Here is a 21,242-nt window from a genome sequence, read left to right on the forward strand (position 1 = left end):
TATCCTCAAGAGAAAGGAAGATAATAAATTCATGTAAAATAAGAACAAGATGTAGAAGGAAAAGAAATGTGCAGCAAACAGAAAAGAACTCATAGAAATTAAAATTTTAAAAGAAGAGTTAGAAGATAAAGTTTAGGAAATCTCCCAGAAAATACAGCTAAAGACAAGAGATGTAAATGCAAGAGGAAAAAGAAAAAGAGCAAAAGAGAATTAGACAGTTTAGGAAGGCCATAATCTAAATAATGACATGAAAGAGAACGAAGTCAAAGGAAGGTTACTGTAAGAAATCTTCCCAGGATTGAAGGACACACATACATCACTAAATGTAAAAATTTAGCCATGGTCAGTTCATACAATTAAAAACAAAACCATGAGAAACTTCTGTGAGGGATATATAGATGACTGTGAAAGATTGCCCATCAGAAAGATTTCAGGCTTCTTAACAGAAGATGATGAGGAAAGCCTTACAAAATTCTGACAGAACACACGTTCTTGTCTGGAATTCGGTACTGAGCCGAGCTCACTTCTTAAGTATGAGTAAATGAAGATATTTTTAGACAATACAAGGAATTTTTAAAAAGTGTACTTCCCATGCCCTCTTTGCAGGAAGCTACTGGAGGAACTACCCCAACTAAAAAGAGAAAATCCAGAAAGGAAGAAGTGAGAACAAGGAAACGAGGTCCAGCACGAGTGACAAGGGAATTCCCAGGATAAGTTAGAGGGGAATTCCATCAGCACAGTTTTTTGCCACACCAAGAGAGCAAGCAGTTCCAGTTGGAACCTAATGGAGGGTTTTAGGAAGTACATTTTGAAGAAGGAAATTAAAACAGAGATTTACCTGATACAGTTGAATATGTTGAGAGGAAAGTTGCACTTTAGCAGTTTGCAGATGAATTAACTATTACTTCATAGAAAACTAAGCAAATACAAAAATGGTACAGTTATTAACTAGAAGTAAGGTCATAGCATATTCAAAAACAGACATTACTTTGTCAACAAAGGTCCGTCTAGTCAAGGCTATGGTTTTTCCTGTGGTCATGTATGGATGTGAGAGTTGGACTGTGAAGAAGGCTGAGCGCCGAAGAATTGATGCTTTTGAACTGTGGTGTTGGAGAAGACTCTTGAGAGTCCCTTGGACTGCAAGGAGATCCAGCCAGTCCATTCTGAAGGATATCAGCCCTGGGATTTCTTTAGAAGGAATGATGCTAAAGCTGAAACTCCAGTACTTGGCCACCTCATGAAAAGAGTTGACTCATTGGAAAAAACTCTGATGCTGGGAGGGATTGGGGGCAGGAGGAGAAGGGGATAGAGGATGAGATGGCTGGATGGCATCACTGACTCGATGGACGTGAGTCTGAGTGAACTCCGGGAGTTGGTGATGGACAGGGAGGCCTGGCGTGCTGCGATTCCTGGGGTCACAAAGAGTCGGACACGACTGAGCGACTGAACTGAACTGAAGGTCATACAAAAAATAAACAGTAATCATGTACTTTTGGCTCATCTGTGAATATTATTTACAGCCATAGTAATAATGTAAACACCAGCAATTGATTCAACCAAAAATGATGATGGAGAGGTGGAGGTAGGGACTTCCCTGGTGGTCCAGAGGTTAAGACTCCGCGCTCCCAGTGCAGGGGGCCGGAATTCATCCCTGGTCAGGGAGCTAGATCCCACATGCCACAACTAAGAGTTTGTATTCTGCAACTAAAGATCTTGCATGCTGCAAGTTAAAAAAAAAGCAAAAAAGATCTTGCATGCCGCAACTAAGACCGAGAAGAGCCAAATAAATATTTTTAAAAAGAAAGATGGAGGTAGAGGAGATATAACAGATCTAAATCGTTATCTTTTAATAGGAAATAATTTTTAAATTTAAAATATTATTTTAAATAACTCTAAAAGACCTACTATATAGTAGAAATGGAGGGGAAATGCCAGAAGAAACAGCTAAAAAGACTTGAAAATGGTTGCCTTAAGGATGTGAAAAATGGGGGCAGGGCAAGGGACATGTTTTCCTTCTAAAATTTTGACTTTTAAAACTGTATGCATTTCTATCTGATTAAAAAGATTCATTTTAGAAAGATCTCCTTTACAGAATGCTTTCTATACAGAATATATACATTTCTCAGACATTCTAAATTCTTCAGGATTCTGAGAACTATCATTTGGGCATGTAGAGTCAGCACAGTGCTATCCGAGAAGGCAGTGATTTCTAGTAGTAGCAGTGGTTGATGTTATCTTTAGTTATAAATGTTCATTTTGTTATAGTGTTAACAAATGGAGATTTTAAACACATGGAAGATTAAAATACCCTGCATTTCAACATTTCAGATGTGTTAAGTTTACCTCTCTTGTCAGCACTTTGCACTGTGAATTGACTGTTCCATGCTTCTCTGAAGTTTTTGGTTTGAGTAATAGATAACTTCAGATATTTGTGTTTCCTACCCTCTTTCACTTGATTTTTTAAATACTGCATGCTTATTACAGACCTTAAGATTATGCAGAAGCTGCTCCAGTAATAGCAATAGATAGAGCCTCATCTTTCACTATATCTGATTATAAGGAGCAGTGGTTAATTTGAATCCAGAAGTTTTCTTTTATCTTAACCACCAATTATTTTAAGGCTAAAATATTGAAGCTTGAAGTTGAGATTGAATATTAAATAAATTGATCTTTTTCCCTAACTAAAAGGCATGTGGTTTGTTTTCTCTAAAAGACAATAACGTAGTATGAAAGTACGTTTGGCGTAGAAGTAGTTGTGTAACATTCAACAAATTTCTTAACCTTTCTAGGGCTAAGTTTTTCCATGTGTAAAATGAGGACAGTAATTATGATTAATTATGCATCCTGTGATAACAAAACCAAAAATTATACCTATGTCATTAACTTTTTTCTTTTGATGATCAATCAGAAGATTTAATTTTATGTGAGTTGTCCATGTACTCTTCCATAGAAATAGAGCAGTAATCCATCTGTGCTGCATTTAAATCGTTACATCCATAAAGAGTTAGGACAAATGCTGCATTTAAATCCTTACATCCATAGAGTTAGGACAAAAGAATTTTATGGTAACCCATGAATGTTGATTTTTGTTTGTGTTTGACTTGGGAGAATGGAATGGAATTGAAATAGAAGGACACTGTTTTGAAAACTCTATTGTGTTTTCTCTGCAAAATGAAATATATTTGACCAATGTCAAATTTATTTTTAACCTATAATCTTTGAAGCATAATTCATGTTATTCTCTTAAGAGCAGAAGCTTACTTCTAATACAGTGCTTTTCTGTTGAAATCTCTGTTCCTTTTAAAATAAGTAATAAATCTTTAAAATTATTTTATACTCTTAGGATAGGTTGAATAGTAGGGAGAAATTGACATTATAGTAATTATTTAACCTCTGATAGCAATCTAAAGAAAGATATATTTATAGGATTTGGGGTAAAATTTGTTTTTAAGGTCTACATTATATCTTTGTATGAACATAAGAACTTGAGAGTTCGTTTGGAGTTATATTTTAATTGTATGTATAACTTATCCCTGTAGAATCCATCCCCACCCTTTCTTTTAGTATGACTTTCTAATTTTGTTCATCATTCATTGTCAAGGCATTATTGTTGGGCCTTAGTGTTAGACGCTGAAGGTAACATGACCTTGTACCACAGAGGCCCTCAGTCTGATCATGGAATTGTTTGTATAAAAATAAAATTGTAGTACAGCAAAATAAGTGCCAAAATAAAGATATGAAAAATGACCAGTGAGAGTAGTGAAAAGGGAATCATTTAGTTCTGCCAGGCCTAAAAGGCAAGGATGACAAAAGCTGAGCTTGGAGGAGACCAGGCCGGAGAAGGTGGGGGAAGGGCTCAGAGTTTTTTTGATTAACCACCTGTATTGCATATAAAGCTCTTTATACACTTGTTTTTCTGTTTTTCTTAAATGTTGTGTAATATGTAGGTAACTTCTAGATGATTGGCTTGAAATGGATGTCATTTCAGGGAGTGGTCATAAATGAGGAAAGCCAGTTCAGCTTTCGTGTTACTGGTATTTGGGATGAGGCCTTCCTGATGGCTCAGTGGTAAGGAATCCGCCTGAGAATGCAGGAGACACAGACATGGGTTCAATCCCTGGGTTGGAAAGGTCTCCTAGAGGAGGAAATGGCAACCCACTCCAGTATTCTTACCTGGACAATCCCATGGACAGAGGAGCCTGGTGGGCTACAGCCCATGGGGTTGCAGAGTCAGATGCGACTGAGCACACGTGCATGAGTGTACAAAACAGGTGGGAAAATAGAGAGCAGATGATGAGCTTACATGTGTCTTTCATCCTGACACCTTCTGTCAGTGGTGGTAAAGTCAGGATTCTGCTGTTAATAGCTGTTACGATCTTGGGTCATATTTCCTTTTGGGTTTCATTTTCCTCAACTTTAAAATGAGAGAATTGGTATACATTGATATTTCCTGTTGGTGGTCTCTTAGTATTAAAAGTTGGGGGAAAAGGAGAAAGAAATTTGGGAACAGAGAGTTAAACAAAGTTAGATTTCTTTACTACAGGCTATGGATTTTGACATGTGGATTAAATTCCAGGACTTTTTAGCTGCACGTGTGGGATCTTAGTTTCCACATGAGGGATTGAACCCAGGCCCTCAGCAGTAAAAGCAGAATCCTAATCCCTGGACTGACCGTGAAGTCCCAATTTCTGGACGCTTTAGCCTAGCTTTGCCAATAGAGTCAATAGTATATTTCCAGTTTCATCCTAATGGTTTAATGAAAGATCATGGTATTTAAAATTACATGTATCTGTAATTTTACATGTAAAATTACATGTATCTGGGTTTGAATCCTGGTTGATATTTATTACAGTAGCTAAGTGGCCTTAGGTAAGTTACTCAACCTTTCTTAACTAGTTTCTTCACATGTAAAGCAGGAAGGGTAACACCTTGTGGTGGTGTAAAGATTTAAGGACAAACCGTATGAAAATACCATATGTATCTGGTATATAATGGGTCAAAAAAGGTATAGTTTAAGCCCTATAAATCCCCAAATTAGTATAGAATACAATATTGTCTGTAATGTTACAATATTTGTATCATGCTTTCATCTGGTGCTTGAGGTAGACTATTTATGTATTTCACATGTATGTATATAATTTTCCCCGAGAAAACAGATATTCTTGAGGGCTCATTATCTTGCCATCCACATAGCACTCAGTACTCTCTGGGAGACTTAGTAAGTGCTTGGTAAAGACCTGACGTTTTCACTATAACAATAAAATGAGGTGAGGTGTGGTTCTACCTCACGTCTGCTTTATTTTACAGTTTTCATAACCCTATATAGAAGTTAGTGGGTTTATGAACATTAATTTTAAATTTCTTTGTTTACTTACTCTAAATGGTTAGATTTTTAAGTTTGAAATAACTAGAATTGACTGTAACAGAACTGGCTTTTGTAAACAAAACATAAGGATAAAATGTTATAATAAAGTATCATTTAATGTTGTAAATTATGTTATTGGATTACTAATGTTTCACATTTTGTTTTGTCTCTAAGCAAATGGTTATGAGCCTTAGAGTTTCTGAACTCCAAGTACTGTTGGGCTACGCTGGGAGAAACAAGCACGGACGCAAACACGAACTTCTCACAAAAGCCCTGCATTTGCTAAAGGCTGGCTGCAGTCCTGCTGTACAAATGAAAATTAAAGAACTCTATAGGCGGAGGTTCCCCCAGAAAATCATGACGCCTGCGGACTTGTCCATCCCCAACGTACATTCAAGTCCTATGCCAGCAACTTTGTCTCCATCTACCATTCCACAACTCACTTATGATGGTCACCCTGCATCATCACCGTTACTCCCTGTTTCTCTTCTGGGACCTAAACATGAACTGGAACTCCCACATCTTACATCAGCTCTTCACCCAGTCCATCCGGATATAAAACTTCAAAAATTACCATTTTATGATTTACTGGATGAACTGATAAAACCCACCAGTCTAGGTAAGATTATTCTATAATGGTTGTTTGGTTACTATTGGAGGATACATTTTCACTTTTGAGTTTGAATGTAACCCAGATTATCATTCATAATGAATTTTATATTTGGTAGTAGCATCCAGATGGTAATAAGAATCTTTCAGTTTTAGACAAAATCAAATATATATAGGCTGTCTTTTAGACAGGAAAAAAGTATATTCAGGTCTTCAGTGATGGGTGCTGATAACGTGAATGGTAAAAACTTTCCAAAAATATAAATGTTTTTAAAAGTATAATATTTTAGATTGTTGATTAATATTTTATAGTAACTGTTACAAAATCAAAACCCAGTAATTACTGTCAGTCTCTGAATTGTTTTTAATTTTTAAGGGTTGATGACATCTAAAATGACTTGATATTTTTGATTATTTAAATGAGTAAATGGTTTAAATTATTATAGAAGGAGATGTGAGTTTTGATGTGTAGTATTTCAATTTCAGTTGACTTTTTCAAGTGAATATGTGTGTCTTACAGGTACACACATGATCATGGTTATATAATACTAATACACACTTGGAATTTCATGTACTATGTTTTCCCATTGTTTGGTCAGTGTCTAATATATTAATAGAATTCGATGTATTAATCAACTACAAGTTTTAATTGCTGTATGCTCCCTTACTTTATTTAAGGTAGAAGAAAACTGACCCTGTTGGGATCTCTGATACGTTCAGTGTAATACATTTAAAATATCAGGCTTCCAGATGCTGGTTTGTTGTTAAAAATCAGTGATTGCCAAACTGTGGCTGGAAAGGCAAATCCTGCCTGCAGCCTGTTTTGATGGATCTGAGCTAAGAACTTTTTTTATTTTGATATCCCTAAAGGGTTGTAAAGTAAAAACAAAGACGAAGAAGAATATGCACCAGAGACCATGCATGTCTGCAAAACCTTAAAATATTTACTGTCTGGCTTTTACAGAAAAAATTTGTCAATCCCTGTTACAAATCAGTAAACATTTCAGTTTGGGGGATTGGTGAGTGTTGAATTTTGAGAACATTTACAGAAATTCTTGAACTAGGAAATGTTTGTTTTAAATTATTTAGCAGAATACATGAAAAAATTGATTATAGGAGTCATTTTCAAACAACATGAATTTTATCACATTTGTAAAATAGCCATTAATAAGGAAACACTTGTTGAGAACCTGCTGTAAACTAAAACTTATACACGCTCATTATAAAAAGTGAAAGTGCCAAATTCCCTTCCTCATTAGCACTTCAGTGTGTATGCATACATAAGCACGTTAATGTTTCTCGTGTTTAAGAAGGAATCATATTGTACATAGTATTCTGTGACTTGTTTCTTCCTCCCTTTGTCTTACTAATATAGTATAGACATTTCTCCTTGTTCATCTTCCCATTTTTGTTGGAGGCCATATATACACATGGGCTTCCCTTGTGGCTCAGCTGGTAAAAAATCCGCCTGCAATGTGGGAGACCTGGGTTCGATCCCTGGGTTGGGAAGATCCCCTGGAGAAGGGAAAGGCTACCCACTCCAGTATTCTGGCCTGGAGAATTCCATGGACTGTATAGTCCATGGGATCACAAAGAGTCGAACACAACTGAGTGACTTTCACATCACACATATATACATACACATGTGTATACATACACATGCGTATATAATGTGTATGTGTACATGTGTGAGCATGTGTATATATAGTAGCTCATTTCTTATTAAAGACTTAATTCTGTGTTCTAAATAAGTCCTCTATTAAAAGACATATTTTCTAGTTTTTCGCTGCCAAAAACATGGTTAATAATTAGCATATCTTGTTTTCAGTTTCACTAATATGAATTTCAGGTACCAGAGTGAATAGATGATGTTTACATACATGTCTATTAAATTTTGTTATGAAGAGTAGAAATGCACACTGGATATACATTATGGTTATATTGAATAATATTTTAAATAAATAAAATTGAACATTTAAATTATTGATATTTAACTGAGGTACTTTGCTTAAGTATGTTATATGCTCACTTATAATTGTCTACACTAATTTTTTATGCCTTTGTAGCTTAATATCTTGTCTTATTACTTCAGGATACTTTATCCTTATGAACTTTTTAGTGTGTAAAAATAACGGGTAAACATCTGGTTTTCCCCTAAAAAGATAATAGAAGGAGATAGTTCATAAGAAATTATGTTAAGGCTACAGATAGCTTTTGCTATCTTTCTATATGGTATTTTCTTCTTAATGACTTTTTTAAGAGTAGTCAGTGAATTTTAAATAATATTTCTCTCTTTATGCTTCATCTGAAAAGTTATAGAATGCTTTAATGGAGTGTTTTCATGTAACAGTTTAAGAACCGTGTCATAAAGTTTTACCTATTCTTGAAATCCAATAAGTAAACCCTTGCATTTACAAAATTGACTGAAGTGCTAAAATATTTCCCATAAGGTTTATTTAATTGAACTTTCTTTGTGTTGTTGAGCCTCATTATTTGTACATTCTGGTGAGTGAATGTGTGCTGTCTCAAATTTACTTGTAAATTCAAAATCACTTCTTACAACAGTTGCATAGCCATTTAGAGACATGCACGGAGCTGCAAAAAACTGGAGTTTGCTGATGCGAGCATTCAACCTGTGGTTGATTAGGTGGTTCTTGTCTTCTTGTTTTCTGCTCTCATAAACAAATGTCCTCTTTGCACTCTACTTAATGCCACATTTTTTGCATTTCGGTGCTTTTTGTTGGTGATAACATTGTTTAAAATGGCCCCCAAACATAGTGCTGAAGTTTTGTCTATAATGTTCTGAAATGCAAAAAGGCTGTGATGTGCATTATGGAGAAAATATACATAGTATTTTTGCTCAGGCATGAATTACAGTGCTGTTGGCAGTGAACTTAGTGTTAATGAATTATCAATATATATCAAATAATGTGTCTTTAAATAGAAACACACAGAAAACAAGGTTAGATATTGATCAGTTGTTGAAAATGTTGTGATCAGAGGCTTATAGGCACTTAACCCTTTGTTTCTCCTAGGAGCAATGGTTCAGTATTCACTAACTCATTGTTTGTAGTGACTTCCTATTAATAGAACACCAGACTTTATGAATGTGTGTGTTAGTTGCTCAGTCGTGTCCGACTCTTTGTGACCCGATGGACTGTAGCCTACTAGGATCGTCTGTCCATGGGATTGTCCAGGCCAGAATACTGGAATGGGTTGCCATTCCCTTCTCCCAAGGGATCTTCCTGACCCAGGGATTGAACCCAGCTCCCCTGCATTGCAGGCATATTCTTTACCATCTGAACCACCAGGGAAGCCTGTCTTCATGAATAAATCCATTATTTTTGATATACACACAAAATGCTAGGTGGTATAGAATTGCTTAGTGGGATGTAAATAGATTTCTAGTTTCTCACTCTTATCATAGAAATAAAATAAAACAATTTGGTTATACATAGGAAGCTCACCAGAAAGTGATTTGTGGGAGTTTATTGATCCAGTAAATATTTGTGGGATGGAAATACTCAGAGACTCTGAAAAGATTGAAAAAAGATTCTGAGTAATCTGCAAGAGTTTAGAATGAAAATATTTTAAAGCCCTGCTAAGTAACAGAAACGATTGAAAAAAAGAATTTGTAAGATTTTTAACATTGTTAAAAGACTTTCTCTGTACTTCATTAATTGAAGTGACTACCTCATTGTAGAATTCAGTTTTCTAAAGGATGGCTTTTGCTAGTAGGTCGTTTGTTTTGAATCTAGAAAACTATTTTCTGAAAAATTAAATGCCTTGCAGCATTCTCTTTCTTTCTCAACATAACATACATTTAAAATCATTACAAACTCTTAAGAATTTAGTTTTGACCTGTACTTAGCGATCATTTGAGTCCAGAATGTGATGGATAAATTTAATTTTTCATTTTTTCCCCTTCCATTTTATCTGTAAGCACTAAATTTAGACAGAGTTTAAGAGGTTCCAGTGTAAGCTGAATGTTTGTATTGTATGCATGGTTCGTGTTTCTAACTAAAAACAATAGTTTTGGCATTCCCCTACTTTATTAGATAATTTTTATCCATTTTTATAATCATTTTATTTCTTTGCTATGCTATGGTATGCTAAGTCACTTCAGTCGTGTCCGACTCCATGCGACCCTATAGACGGCAGCCCACCAGGCTCCCCCGTCCCTGGGATTCTCCAGGCAAGAACACTGGAGTGGGTTGCCATTTCCTTCTCCAATGCATGAAAGTGAAAAGTGAAAGTGAAGTTGCTCAGTCGTGTCCGACTGTTAGCGACCCCATGGACTGCAGCCTACCAGGCTCCTCCGTCCGTGGGATTTTCCAGGCAAGAGTACTGGAGTGGGGTGCCATTTATTTCTTTAATAGTAAGTAATTTTAAGGTCCTTCTTCATTTTGGAACACATATTAAAGAGAACTCTTTTCATTGTCCATAGTAACTGGAAGAATTGGGAGATCAGGTGAAAGTGGTTATAAAGTAAAATGCTTAATTTTCTGTGTATTTTTGTCCTTCAGTATTAAAATCCAGTTTGTTCTATGAGGCCTATTTCAGATGCTTTGATGTTTCCCATCCAAATCAGTTTCACTTTCTTGCATGCTCTTAATAAAATTTGGTTATTTATTCCTCAAGATTAACTCTGATATATTCATCTGTATACTCTCAAAAGAACCTTTTATGTGGTAACCACAGTAAATACTTATTAGCACTCCACTTTATTTAAATACAATAAATAAAGTCTTTTCTAATGTTTTTTTGCAAAGAATCTGAAACACATTTTAATTGATCATATGGATGTCATCCTTCAGTTTGTCATGAAGCAAGTCACTTTTTTCAGTCTTTTTTAAAATTATTTTTTATTGATGTATAGTTGATTTACAATGTTGTGTTAGTTTCTGCTATACAACAAAGTGAATCAGCTATACATATACATACATCCACTCTGTTTTTAGATTGTTTTCCATATAGGTCATTACAGAGAATTGAGTAGAGTTCCCTGTTCTATACAGTAGGTTCTTGCTATCTGTTCTCTATATAGTAGTGTGTATATGTCAATCCCAGTCTCCCAATTTATCCCTCCCTCACTCTTTTTATAAGTCTTGGAGGGTGGCTTCTATATAGGTTTTAATGTTTGTCAAACAGTCTTTTTCATTAAACACCACAGGTCTAAAACACCACATACTTTCTCACTGTGTATTTGATTTTCCTGAGTTCTGTTACGAGTAGGTCTACTTCAGTGTGGAACGGTGTATTGATACTCCTAGGTAAGTTCAACAGCCTAGTGTATAGGGTTTATAGTCTCAGTATTTTAGAAAGCTAGGTCAGTCTGTTTCCTTTTTAAAGTAGAACATTTGCATAAAGGAAATTACAGTATTTTAGACTTGGGAAGATGTGTGAATAATTTATAGAAAATATTTGAATTAATATATATTTATTCATCCGATTATACACACACATACACACACACACACACTTGATTTTTTGCCTTAGGAAACAAGACAACAGATGGTGTCAGCATTCCTAAATAGTTAAAATGATCCATCTTGTTTTGTGCGGTGCGGGTAGGGTTTCTGCTACATCTTAATAACGTTGGTTACCAGTGTTTTCTGCCAAGGGCTCCTCTGGCATTGGATTAGGTTTCACAGTTTCCTTCTCCTCTCATTTTTTATAATTGAATTTGCCTTCTTTGACATGCCTAATAGCCAGTGCCTGAAGATCAGGTGATGCAAATTCAAGGACGTGGGCTCTGATAAGTACTGAAAAGGGCATTCAAAGGTTTATAATTTACTCTGCTTTTAGAAAATTTGCCTTCTAACAATTCAACACAAGCTGTGCTCTTCTGTACTTGAAATTTAGGAAATCAAAAGCACTAATTCTTTCTGTAGGCGGGTTTCTTCCCTAGAAACTTGTCTTCCTAATTTGGCAGCACTGGTTTCTTCTCTTTTCTTTTCTAAAAGATGTAGAGAATATTTATTTATTTTAAACTTTGGCAAATTTGACTAATTTGTTTCTTATGCATTTTAGTTACATTTGTTGTTGTATACAGTAGTATCACCATACACTAGTGTCCATTAAGAAATGTAAATTGCAATTTTATTTTTAAAACTTTTTATTAAAATATTTGTAATAGTTTCAAGTATGTAGTAAAGTGATTCAGCTTCATAAATATATATTCTTTTTAATTATAGTTTATTACAAAATACTGAGTATAGTTCTCTATGCTATACAGTGGGTCCTTGTTGGTTATATATTTTATGTATAGAAGTGTGTATATTTTATTCCCAGACTCCTAATTTAAACCCCCTCCCCCTCCCCTGGCAACCATAAATTTGTTTTCTGTGTGAGCCTATTTCTGTTTTATCAAAATGAAACTGTTAGTCTCTTGGTCTATTTATTATATTTAATTTTTACTCAAAATACATTTTTAATGCATTTTTATTTAATGTAAAAGTCAGAAGTTACCAAAGAGTTTATAGTGAAAAGGAAGTCTCTCTCCTAATTTTATTTCAACCACAGGTGTTGCTTTCAGTTCCTTTTATGTCTTTCCAGAAAGTTTTTGTCCTCATATTTGCCTCATTCTTTTTTTAGCATCTGCTTAGTATGCAGTTGATTGGACTGTGTTTTATTAAATATTCTTCTGTTGATTGACATTTATTTTCCTGTTATTAAAAACTGTATTACACAGAAAAGCTGTATTACACAGATTGTTCTGGGATATATATCCCTATGCACATGTCCAAATATATCCAATATTTTTAAAAGATAAATTCCTAGAAGTAGAATGTCTGTTTAAAATTTTGATAGATGTTGCCAAATTTCCCTCCAGAAAAGGTTTTTGCCAATTCATAATGCTAGTGGCTATGTAGAGAATATTTTTTTCCCTATGCCTCAGCAATACTCTTACTAAACTTTTTGAACGCTTCAAATTAGGTGAGTATCTGTAACATTGAAGTTTTTACTTGCGTCTCTTAAGAGTGAGGATTTAGTTTGTTTAAGATGGTTCTGTTTCTTTCTCTTTGAACTGTTCTGTGAACTTTGCTCATTTAAAAATTGGTTTATGGGACTTCCGTGGCATCTATGGGACTTCCCTGACGGTCTAGTGGTTAAGTCTTTGCCTTTCAATGCAGGGGATGCAGGTTCGATCCCTTGTCGGGGAGCTCAGATCCCAAATGCCTTGCAGCCAAACAACCAAAAGGAAAGACAGAGGCAATATTGTAACAAATTCAATAAAACCTTAAAAAATGGTCCTATTAAAAAAACATCTTAAGGAAAGTAACATTTATTTCAAAGAATAAGCTTAATCTGAGAAATGAGAAAATACAGAACCAAAGAAAAATTGTCAAGCAGTCAACATATTAAAAGTTTAGTCATTAAATTCAAGGACTTAAAAAAAAATTGGTTTTCTCTGATCTGTAAAATTAAGGAATTTAGCACTTTGTGATATAATTCACAACTGTTTTTTCTATTGTGAGATCTTTTGACTTCATTTATGATTTGTGTTGGAAATTTGCATTCCACTCCTTTTTATTGCTAAGTAGTAGTTCATGGTATGCATGTGTCAGTTTCTCTACGTTTTTACCTGTTGAAGGGTGTTTTGGTTTTCTTCAATTTTTGCTACTACAAATAATGTTATAAGCACTAATGTGCAGTTTTTTTTTTCCTTTTTTCTTGTTCATATATAGGTTTTTGTATGGACGTAAGTTTCCTCTTTCTTTCCTTAATACATACCCAGTAGTGAGTTTTCTGAGTCCTAAGTATGTGTTTAGTTTTTTGAAGAAACACCAAACTGTTTTCCTGAGTGTGCATACCATTTTATGCTTCCACTGGCAATATATGAGAGATCCAGTTTCTCTTCATCCTTGCCAGCTTATGTTATTATTGCTTTTTATTTTCAGAGTTTAATTATGTATGTAGTGATATCTCATTGTATTCTAATTTGTATTTCCCTAATCGCTAATGATGATGTTGAACATCTTTCCATGTGTGTATTTGCTGAAATATTTGTACATTTCTTTCACATTGTTTTCCTTATTTTTCTAATTGGAGGATAATTGCTTTACAATATTGTGCTGATTTCTGCCGTACATCAAAATGAATCAGCCACAGATATGCATATGTCCCCTCCTTCCTGAGCCCCACTCCCATCTCCCACCGCATCCCACCCCTCTAGGTTGTCACAGAGCACTGGGTTGAGCTCCCTTGTTACACAGCCAATTCCCGCTGCATGTCTATTTTACATATGGTCATGTATATCTTTCCATGCCCTTCTCCATTCGTCCCACCCTCTCCTTGCCCTGCTGTGTCCACAAGTCTCTTCTCTATTTCTGTGTCTCCCCTGCTGCCCTGCAAGTAGGTTCATCAGGACCATCTTTCTAGATTCCATACACATGAGTTAATATACAGTATTTGTCTTACTCTTTCTGACTGACTTCACTCTGTAATAGGCTCTAGGTTCATCCAGCTCATTAGGACTGACAATGAGTAATAGCCATTGTATATATGTACCACAGGTTTTGTATCCAGTCATCTGTTGCTTCCATGTCCTAGCTGTTGTACAAAGTGAACACTGGGGTACATAGGTCTCTTTCAGTTACAGTTTTCTCGGGGTCTATGCCCAGTAGTAGGATTGTTGAGTGATACTGTAGTTCTGTTCCTAGTTTTTTAAATAATCTCCATATTCTTCTTCTGGAGAAGGAAATGGCAACCCACTCCAGTATTCTTGTCTGGAGAATCCCATGGATGGTGGAACCTGGTAGGCTACAGTCCATGGGGTCCCAAAGAGTCGGACACGACTGAGCAACTTCACTTCACTTCACTTCACACTCTTCTTCATAGTGGCTGTATCACTTTACATGCTCAACGTGCAAAAAGGTTCCCTTTTCTCCACATCCTGTCCGGCATTTATTGTTTGTAGATTTTTTAATGATGGCCATTCTGACCAGCGTGAGGTGATACCTCACTGTAGTTTTGATTTTCATTTCTCTAATCATGAGCAATGCTGAGCATCGTTTCATGTGTTTGTTAGCCATCTGTACGTCTTTGGAGAAATGTCTGTTTACGTCTTCCACCCATTTTTTGATTGGTTTGTTTTTCTGGTATTGAGCTGGATGAGCTGCTTATGTATTTTGGAGATTAATCCTTTGTCAGTTGTTTCGTTTGCAATTATTTTCTCCCATTCTGAGCTTTGTCTTTTAATCTTATTTATTGTTTCCTTTGCTGTGCCAAAGCTTTTAAGTTTAATTTAAGTCCCTTTGCTTTTGTTTTTATTTCCATTACTGTGGGAGCTGGGTCAAAGAGGATCTTGCTGTGATATATGTCAAACGGTTTCACGTTTTTTAATTTGTTTGTTTATATAGTGTTGAATTTTGAGAGTTGCCGTATATGTATTCTAGATTCTAGTCCTTAGATACATGATTTGCAAATAGTTTTTTTTCAAGTTATAGCTTGTGTTTATTTTTTTAATTGATTATGAAATAATCATAGATTCATAGAAAATTACAAAGAAGTGCACAGTAAGGATCATCCTGCCTACCCTTCACCCAGCTTCCCCATTGTTAGCATCTTTTCTAGCTATAGTGCAATATCTTAATAACTAGAAAATTAACGTTGGTACAACTCACAGGACTTATTCAAATTATATCAGTTATTTATGCATTCATTTTTGTGTGTATACCTCTCTGCAACTTTATCACATGATTCAGTCAATTCAGTCACTCAGTCGTGTCCGACTCTTTGTGACCCCATGGACTGCAATATGCCAGGCCTCCCTGTCCATCACCAACTCCCGGAGTATACTCAAACTCATGTCCATTAAGTCCGTGATGCTATCCAGTCATCTCATCCTCTGTCGTCCCCTTCTCCTCCCACCTTCTGTGTTTCCCAGCATCAGGGTCTTTTCAAATGAGTCAGTTGTTCGCATCAGGTAGCCAAAGGATTGGAGTTTCAGCTTCAGTGTCAGTCCTTCCAAAGAATATTCAGGACTGATTTCCTTTAGGATGGACTGGTTGGATCTCCTTGCAGTCCAAGGGACTCAAGAGTCTTCTCCAACACCACAGTTCAGAAGCATCAATTCTTCGGCGCTCAGCTTTCTTTATACTCCAACTCTCACATCCATACATGACTACTGGAAAAACTATAGCCTTGACTAGATGGACCTTTGTTGGCAAAGTAAAGTTTCTGCTTTTTAATATGCTGTCTAGGTTGGACATAGCTTTTCTTCCAAGGAGCAAGCATCTTTTAATTTCATGGCTGCAATCACCATCTGCAGTGATTTTGGAGCCCCAAAAAATAAAGTCAGCCACTGTTTCCACTGTTTCCTCATCTATTTGCCATGAAGTGATGGGACCAGATGCCATGGTCTTTGTTTTCTGAATGTTGAGCTTTAAGCCAACTTTTTCACTCTCCTCTTTCACTTTCATCAAGAGGCTCTTTAGTTCTTCTTCACTTTCTGCCATAAAGGTGGTATCATCTGCATATCTGAGGTTATTGATATTTCTCCCAGCAATCTTGATTCCAGTTTGTGCTTCCTCCAGCCCAGCGTTTCTTATGATGTACTCTGCATATAAGTTAAATAAGCAGGGTGACAGTATACAGCCTTGATGTACAATATACAGCCTTGATGTACTCCTTTCCCTATTTGGAACCAGTCTGTTGTTCCATGTCCACTTCTAACTGTTGCTTCCTGACCTGCATACAGATTTCTCAAGAGGCTGGTCAGGTGGTCTGGTATTCCCTTCTCTTTCAGAATTTTCCGTAGTTTGTGGTGATCCACACGGTCAGAAGCTTTGGCATAGTCAATAAAGCAGAAATAGATGTTTTTCTGGACCTCTCTTGCTTTTTCGATAATCCAACGGATGTTGGCAATTTGATCTCTGGTTCCTCTGCCTTTTCTAAAACCAGCTTGAACATCACATCACATGGTAGCTTCATGTAACTACCGCCAAATCCACATGACTGCCTATTACTACCCTTTCATAGCCTCACTACCGTCCTCCCGCATGCCTCGTCCCTGACAACCACTAATCAGTGCTCTGTCTGTAAGTTATTTCACCAATATTAAAAAATCATGCCTTATGTCCTTTAAAGATTGGCTTTCTTCACTCAGCATAATTTCTTTGAGGTTTATCCAAGTTGTTGTGTATATCAGCAGTTCTTTTTTTATTTCTAGGAAGTGGTCTGTTGCAGGTGTTCTATTATTTAGCCATTTTATGCACTGACAGACATTTTAGATAGTTTCCAGTGTGTTGGCTATTATGCATAAAATTGATATTACCCTTTATATATGGGTTTCTGTGTGGAAATAAGTTTTTCTTTCTCTAAGATAGATGCCCGAATATTCAATTGATGAGCCATATGGTAAGTTCATTTCCAGTTTTAAAAGGAACTGCAAAATTATTTTCCACAGTTACTATGTTGTTCAGTCACTAAGTCGTGTTTGACTCTCTGCAACCCCACGGACTGCAGCACGCCAGGCTTTCTTGTCCTTCACTATCTCCTGGAGTTTACTCAAACTCATGTCCTTTGAATCGGTGATGTCATCCAACCATCTCATCCTCTGTTGTCCCCTTCTCCTCCCGCCCTCAACCTTTCCCAGCATCAAGGTCTTTTCCAATGAGTCAATTCTTTGCATTAGGTGGCCAAAGTATTGGAGCTTCAGGTTCAGCATCAGTTCTTCCAATGAATATTCAGGACTGATTTCTTTTAGGATTGACTGGTTTGAACTCCTTGCTGTCTGTGGAACTGTCAAGAGTCTTGTTCAGCACCATAGTTCAAAAGCATCAATTCTTTGGTGCTCAACCTTCTCTATGGTTCAACTCTCACATCCATACATGATTACTGGAAAGACCATAGCTTTGACTATATGGACTTTTGTCAGAAACGTGATGTCTCTGCTTTTTAATACACTGTCTAGGTTGATCATAAGTTTTTTTAAACAATCACGTTAAAATCAAATCCCATACCCTCCGAGTGGGTGACCCACAAACTGAAGAACAGTAATAGCAAAGAAGTCCCACTGTTGCAAAGATTCTAGGCCCCACATCAGACTTTCCAGCCTGGGGATCCTGCAAAGGGACTGGGAATCCCCAAGAAATCTGACTTTGAAGGACAGCAGGATTTGTTTACAGAACTTCCATAGGACTGAGGGAAACAGAGACTCTCAGAAGGCACAAACAATAACTATACCATTTTGCATTTCTACTGGCCATGTATAAGTGATCCAGTTTCTCTGACTCTTTTACATCATTTGGTGGTTTTTTTTTTTCTTTTGCCTTTCTGGTAGATGTGTAGTGATAGCTTATGATTTTAATTTGGCTTAATGGCTAATAATATTGAACATCTTTTTATTTGCTTATTTGGCATCCGAATATCCTCTTTAGTGAATTTTCTCCATATTTTTTATCCATTTTCTAATTGGAGTATTTGTTTGTTTTTTCATTATTGAGCTTTCAAAGTTCTTTATATATTCTAGATACTAGTCCTTTGTTGAATATGTGGTTTGCCAATATTTTCTCCTGTTTTGTAGTTGTTTTTTATCTTCTTGATAGGGTATTATACAGAGCAAAATTGAATTTTTTTTCTTTTATAGATCATGCTTTTGATGTAAAGTCTAAAAACTCTTTAAAGTCTAAAAACTCTTTGCTCAACTCTAGATATGTCTGAAAGATTTCTCCTGTGGTTTTTTTCCTAAAAGGTTTATATTTTTATGCTTTACCTTTAACTCTGTGCTCCATTTGTTGTTACCTTTTAAATAAGGTGAGGTTTGTCTACAGATTTCTGATTACTTCAGTATCATTTGTTTTAAAAGTGTATCCTTCCTCCATTGAATTGCTTTTTCACCTTTGTCAAAAATCACTGTCCATACTTATCTGGGTCTGTTTCTGAGTCCTTTGTTCTGTTCCACTGATCTGTTTTCTGTCTCTCACTTACATCACATGATCTTGGTTACCATAGATATATAGTCTCATAAAATTGAGCAGAGTAATTTCTCTAACTGTATTGTTTTGTTTTAAAATTTTTATAGCTATTCTAGTTTCTTTGCCTTTCCATATAAATTTTTTAAGTTGTCTTGTCTCTCTCTACCAAAAAAAAAAAAAAACCTGAGATTTTGATGGAAATCGAGTTATACCTCTATATCAACTTAGGGATAATATACAGTTTTTCTGTTGAGTCTTTCAATATATGAATGTCTTTGCATTTAATTTTTCTTTTATTTTGTTCATTAGCATTTTGTTTGTAGTTTTCAGTATACAAGTCTTACACTTGTTTATTAGAGCTGTATCTAAGTATTTCACTCTGTTGAGTGATTACAGGTGGTATTATAATTTAAATTTTGATTTTTCATGGTGGTTGTTAGTATATAGAGGTACGTTTGACTTTTTGTTCTTGATTTTCTATCTTGTGACCTTGTTGAGCTCATTAGTTCTAAGAAGGCTTTTTTTTTTTAATTTTTGAAATTTTCTATATACAGCTACAATGTCATCTGGTAATAGAGACAGTTTTATTTCTTCTTCTAGTCCCTTATATGCTGTTATCTTACTGCACTTTTTGGGATTGCAATACACTGTTGAATAATGGTGGTGAGAATGACCATCCTTTGTTTTTTAATCTGAGGGGGAAAGTCTCGAATTAAACTGTTTTTTTCCCCTCCTGCTTTTAGACTTTTCCTCATAAAGTTACCTTTGTTTTGTTACTTTTTTTAAGCTTCCTTTTTATTACTATCTGCCTGATAAAAGCTGTGTTTTTTGTTTTTTCAACCTTTGTGTTTTAAATAGTGGCTTTACTGATACATCAGTCAGTTCAGTCGCTCAGTCATGTCTGACTCTTTGTGACCCCATGGATTGCAGCGCACCAGGGTTCCCTGTCCATCACCAGCACTCAGAGCTTACACAAACTCATTTTCATCGAGTCGGTGATGCCATCCAACCATCTCATCCTCTGTTGTCCCCTTCTCCTACTTTCAATTTTTCCTAGCATCAGGGTCTTTTCAAATGAGTCAGTTCTTCACATCAGGTGGCCAAATTGGAGTTGCAGCTTCAGCATCAGTCCTTCCAATGCATATTCAGGACTGATTTCCTTTAGGATTGAATTTACCATAAAATTTACTCTTTTAAAGTGTACAATTCATTGGTTTCAGTATATTCCCAGAGTTGTGCAACTATCACCACTGTCAGTGTTGGAACATCTTCATCACCCTGAAAAGAGACTTTATACTCATTAAAAGTCACTCTCCAGTCCCAACTCCCCAGCCCCTGGAACTACTAATGCAGTTTCTGTCTTTATGGATTTGCCTAATGTTTTCAAGGTTCATTCATGTTATAGCATGTTTCAGTGCTTCATTCTTTTTTATAGGAAAATAGTATTTCATTGTACCACATTTTTAAAATTCATCAGTTGATGGACATTTGGGTTGTTTCTATTTTTTCAGTATTATGAATAAAGCTTATGACTATTCATATACATGTTTTTATATGGACATATGTTGTCGGTTTTATTTAGAAGTGGAAATACTGGGTGACTCTGTCTAACCTTTGAATAACTGCCAGACGGTTTTCCAAAGGAGTTGTGCCATTTTACAGTCTCACCAGTGATATTTGAGGGTTCTTATTTCCCCACATTCTTGCTGCTGCTGCTAAGTCGCTTCAGTCATGTCTGACTCTATGCGACCCCATAGACGGCAGTGCACCAGGCTCCCCCGTCCCTAGGATTCTCCAGGCAAGAACACTGGAGTGGGTTGCCATTTCCTTCTCCAATGCATGAAAGTGAAAGTGAAGTCGCTCAGTCATGTCCGACTCTTCGCTACCCCATGGACTGCAGCCTACCAAGCTCCTCCGCCCATGAGATTTTCCAGGCAAGAGTACTGGAGTGAGATGCCATCACCTTCTCCAACATTCTTGCTAGCGCTTGTTATTGTCTTTTTGGTTATAACCAACCTAGTGGGTATGAAGTGGTATCTCCTTGAGGCAGTTTTTCCTCTTGTAAATAACAAGCATCTAGCTGGCTTTTTAGCAGCTTCCCAGATGGCTCAGTGGTAAAGAATCTGCCTACCAGTGCAGGAGATGCATGTTCAGTTCTTGGGTTGGGAAGATCTGCTGGAGAAGGTAATAGTGACCCACTCCAGTATTCTTGCCCAGAGAATCCCATGGACAGAGGAGCCTGGCTGGCTGTGGTCTCTAGGGTTGCAAAGAGTCATACACAACTGAAGCAACTTAGCATGCACACACTGTTATATTTGGTCTTTGTTCTGCCATCTTTGTTTCGT

The 21,242-nt window shown here is 36.2% G+C and overlaps 1 protein-coding gene across 2 annotated transcripts in view; it reads left to right on the forward strand.

Moving 5' to 3' along the window:
* PIAS1 (protein inhibitor of activated STAT 1) overlaps positions 1 to 21,242 on the forward strand; it is a 127,596-nt gene that overhangs the window by 31,395 nt on the left and 74,959 nt on the right. For both annotated transcript variants that reach the window (XM_005893297.3, XM_070377340.1), the window contains exon 2: positions 5,540 to 5,984. In XM_005893297.3, coding sequence (XP_005893359.1) covers positions 5,540 to 5,984 — 445 coding nt within the window. The remainder of the gene's footprint in view (positions 1 to 5,539; positions 5,985 to 21,242) is intronic.

This window comes from Bos mutus, chromosome 10 (assembly GCF_027580195.1).
Source record: "Bos mutus isolate GX-2022 chromosome 10, NWIPB_WYAK_1.1, whole genome shotgun sequence".
Classification (NCBI taxonomy): domain Eukaryota; kingdom Metazoa; phylum Chordata; class Mammalia; order Artiodactyla; family Bovidae; genus Bos; species Bos mutus.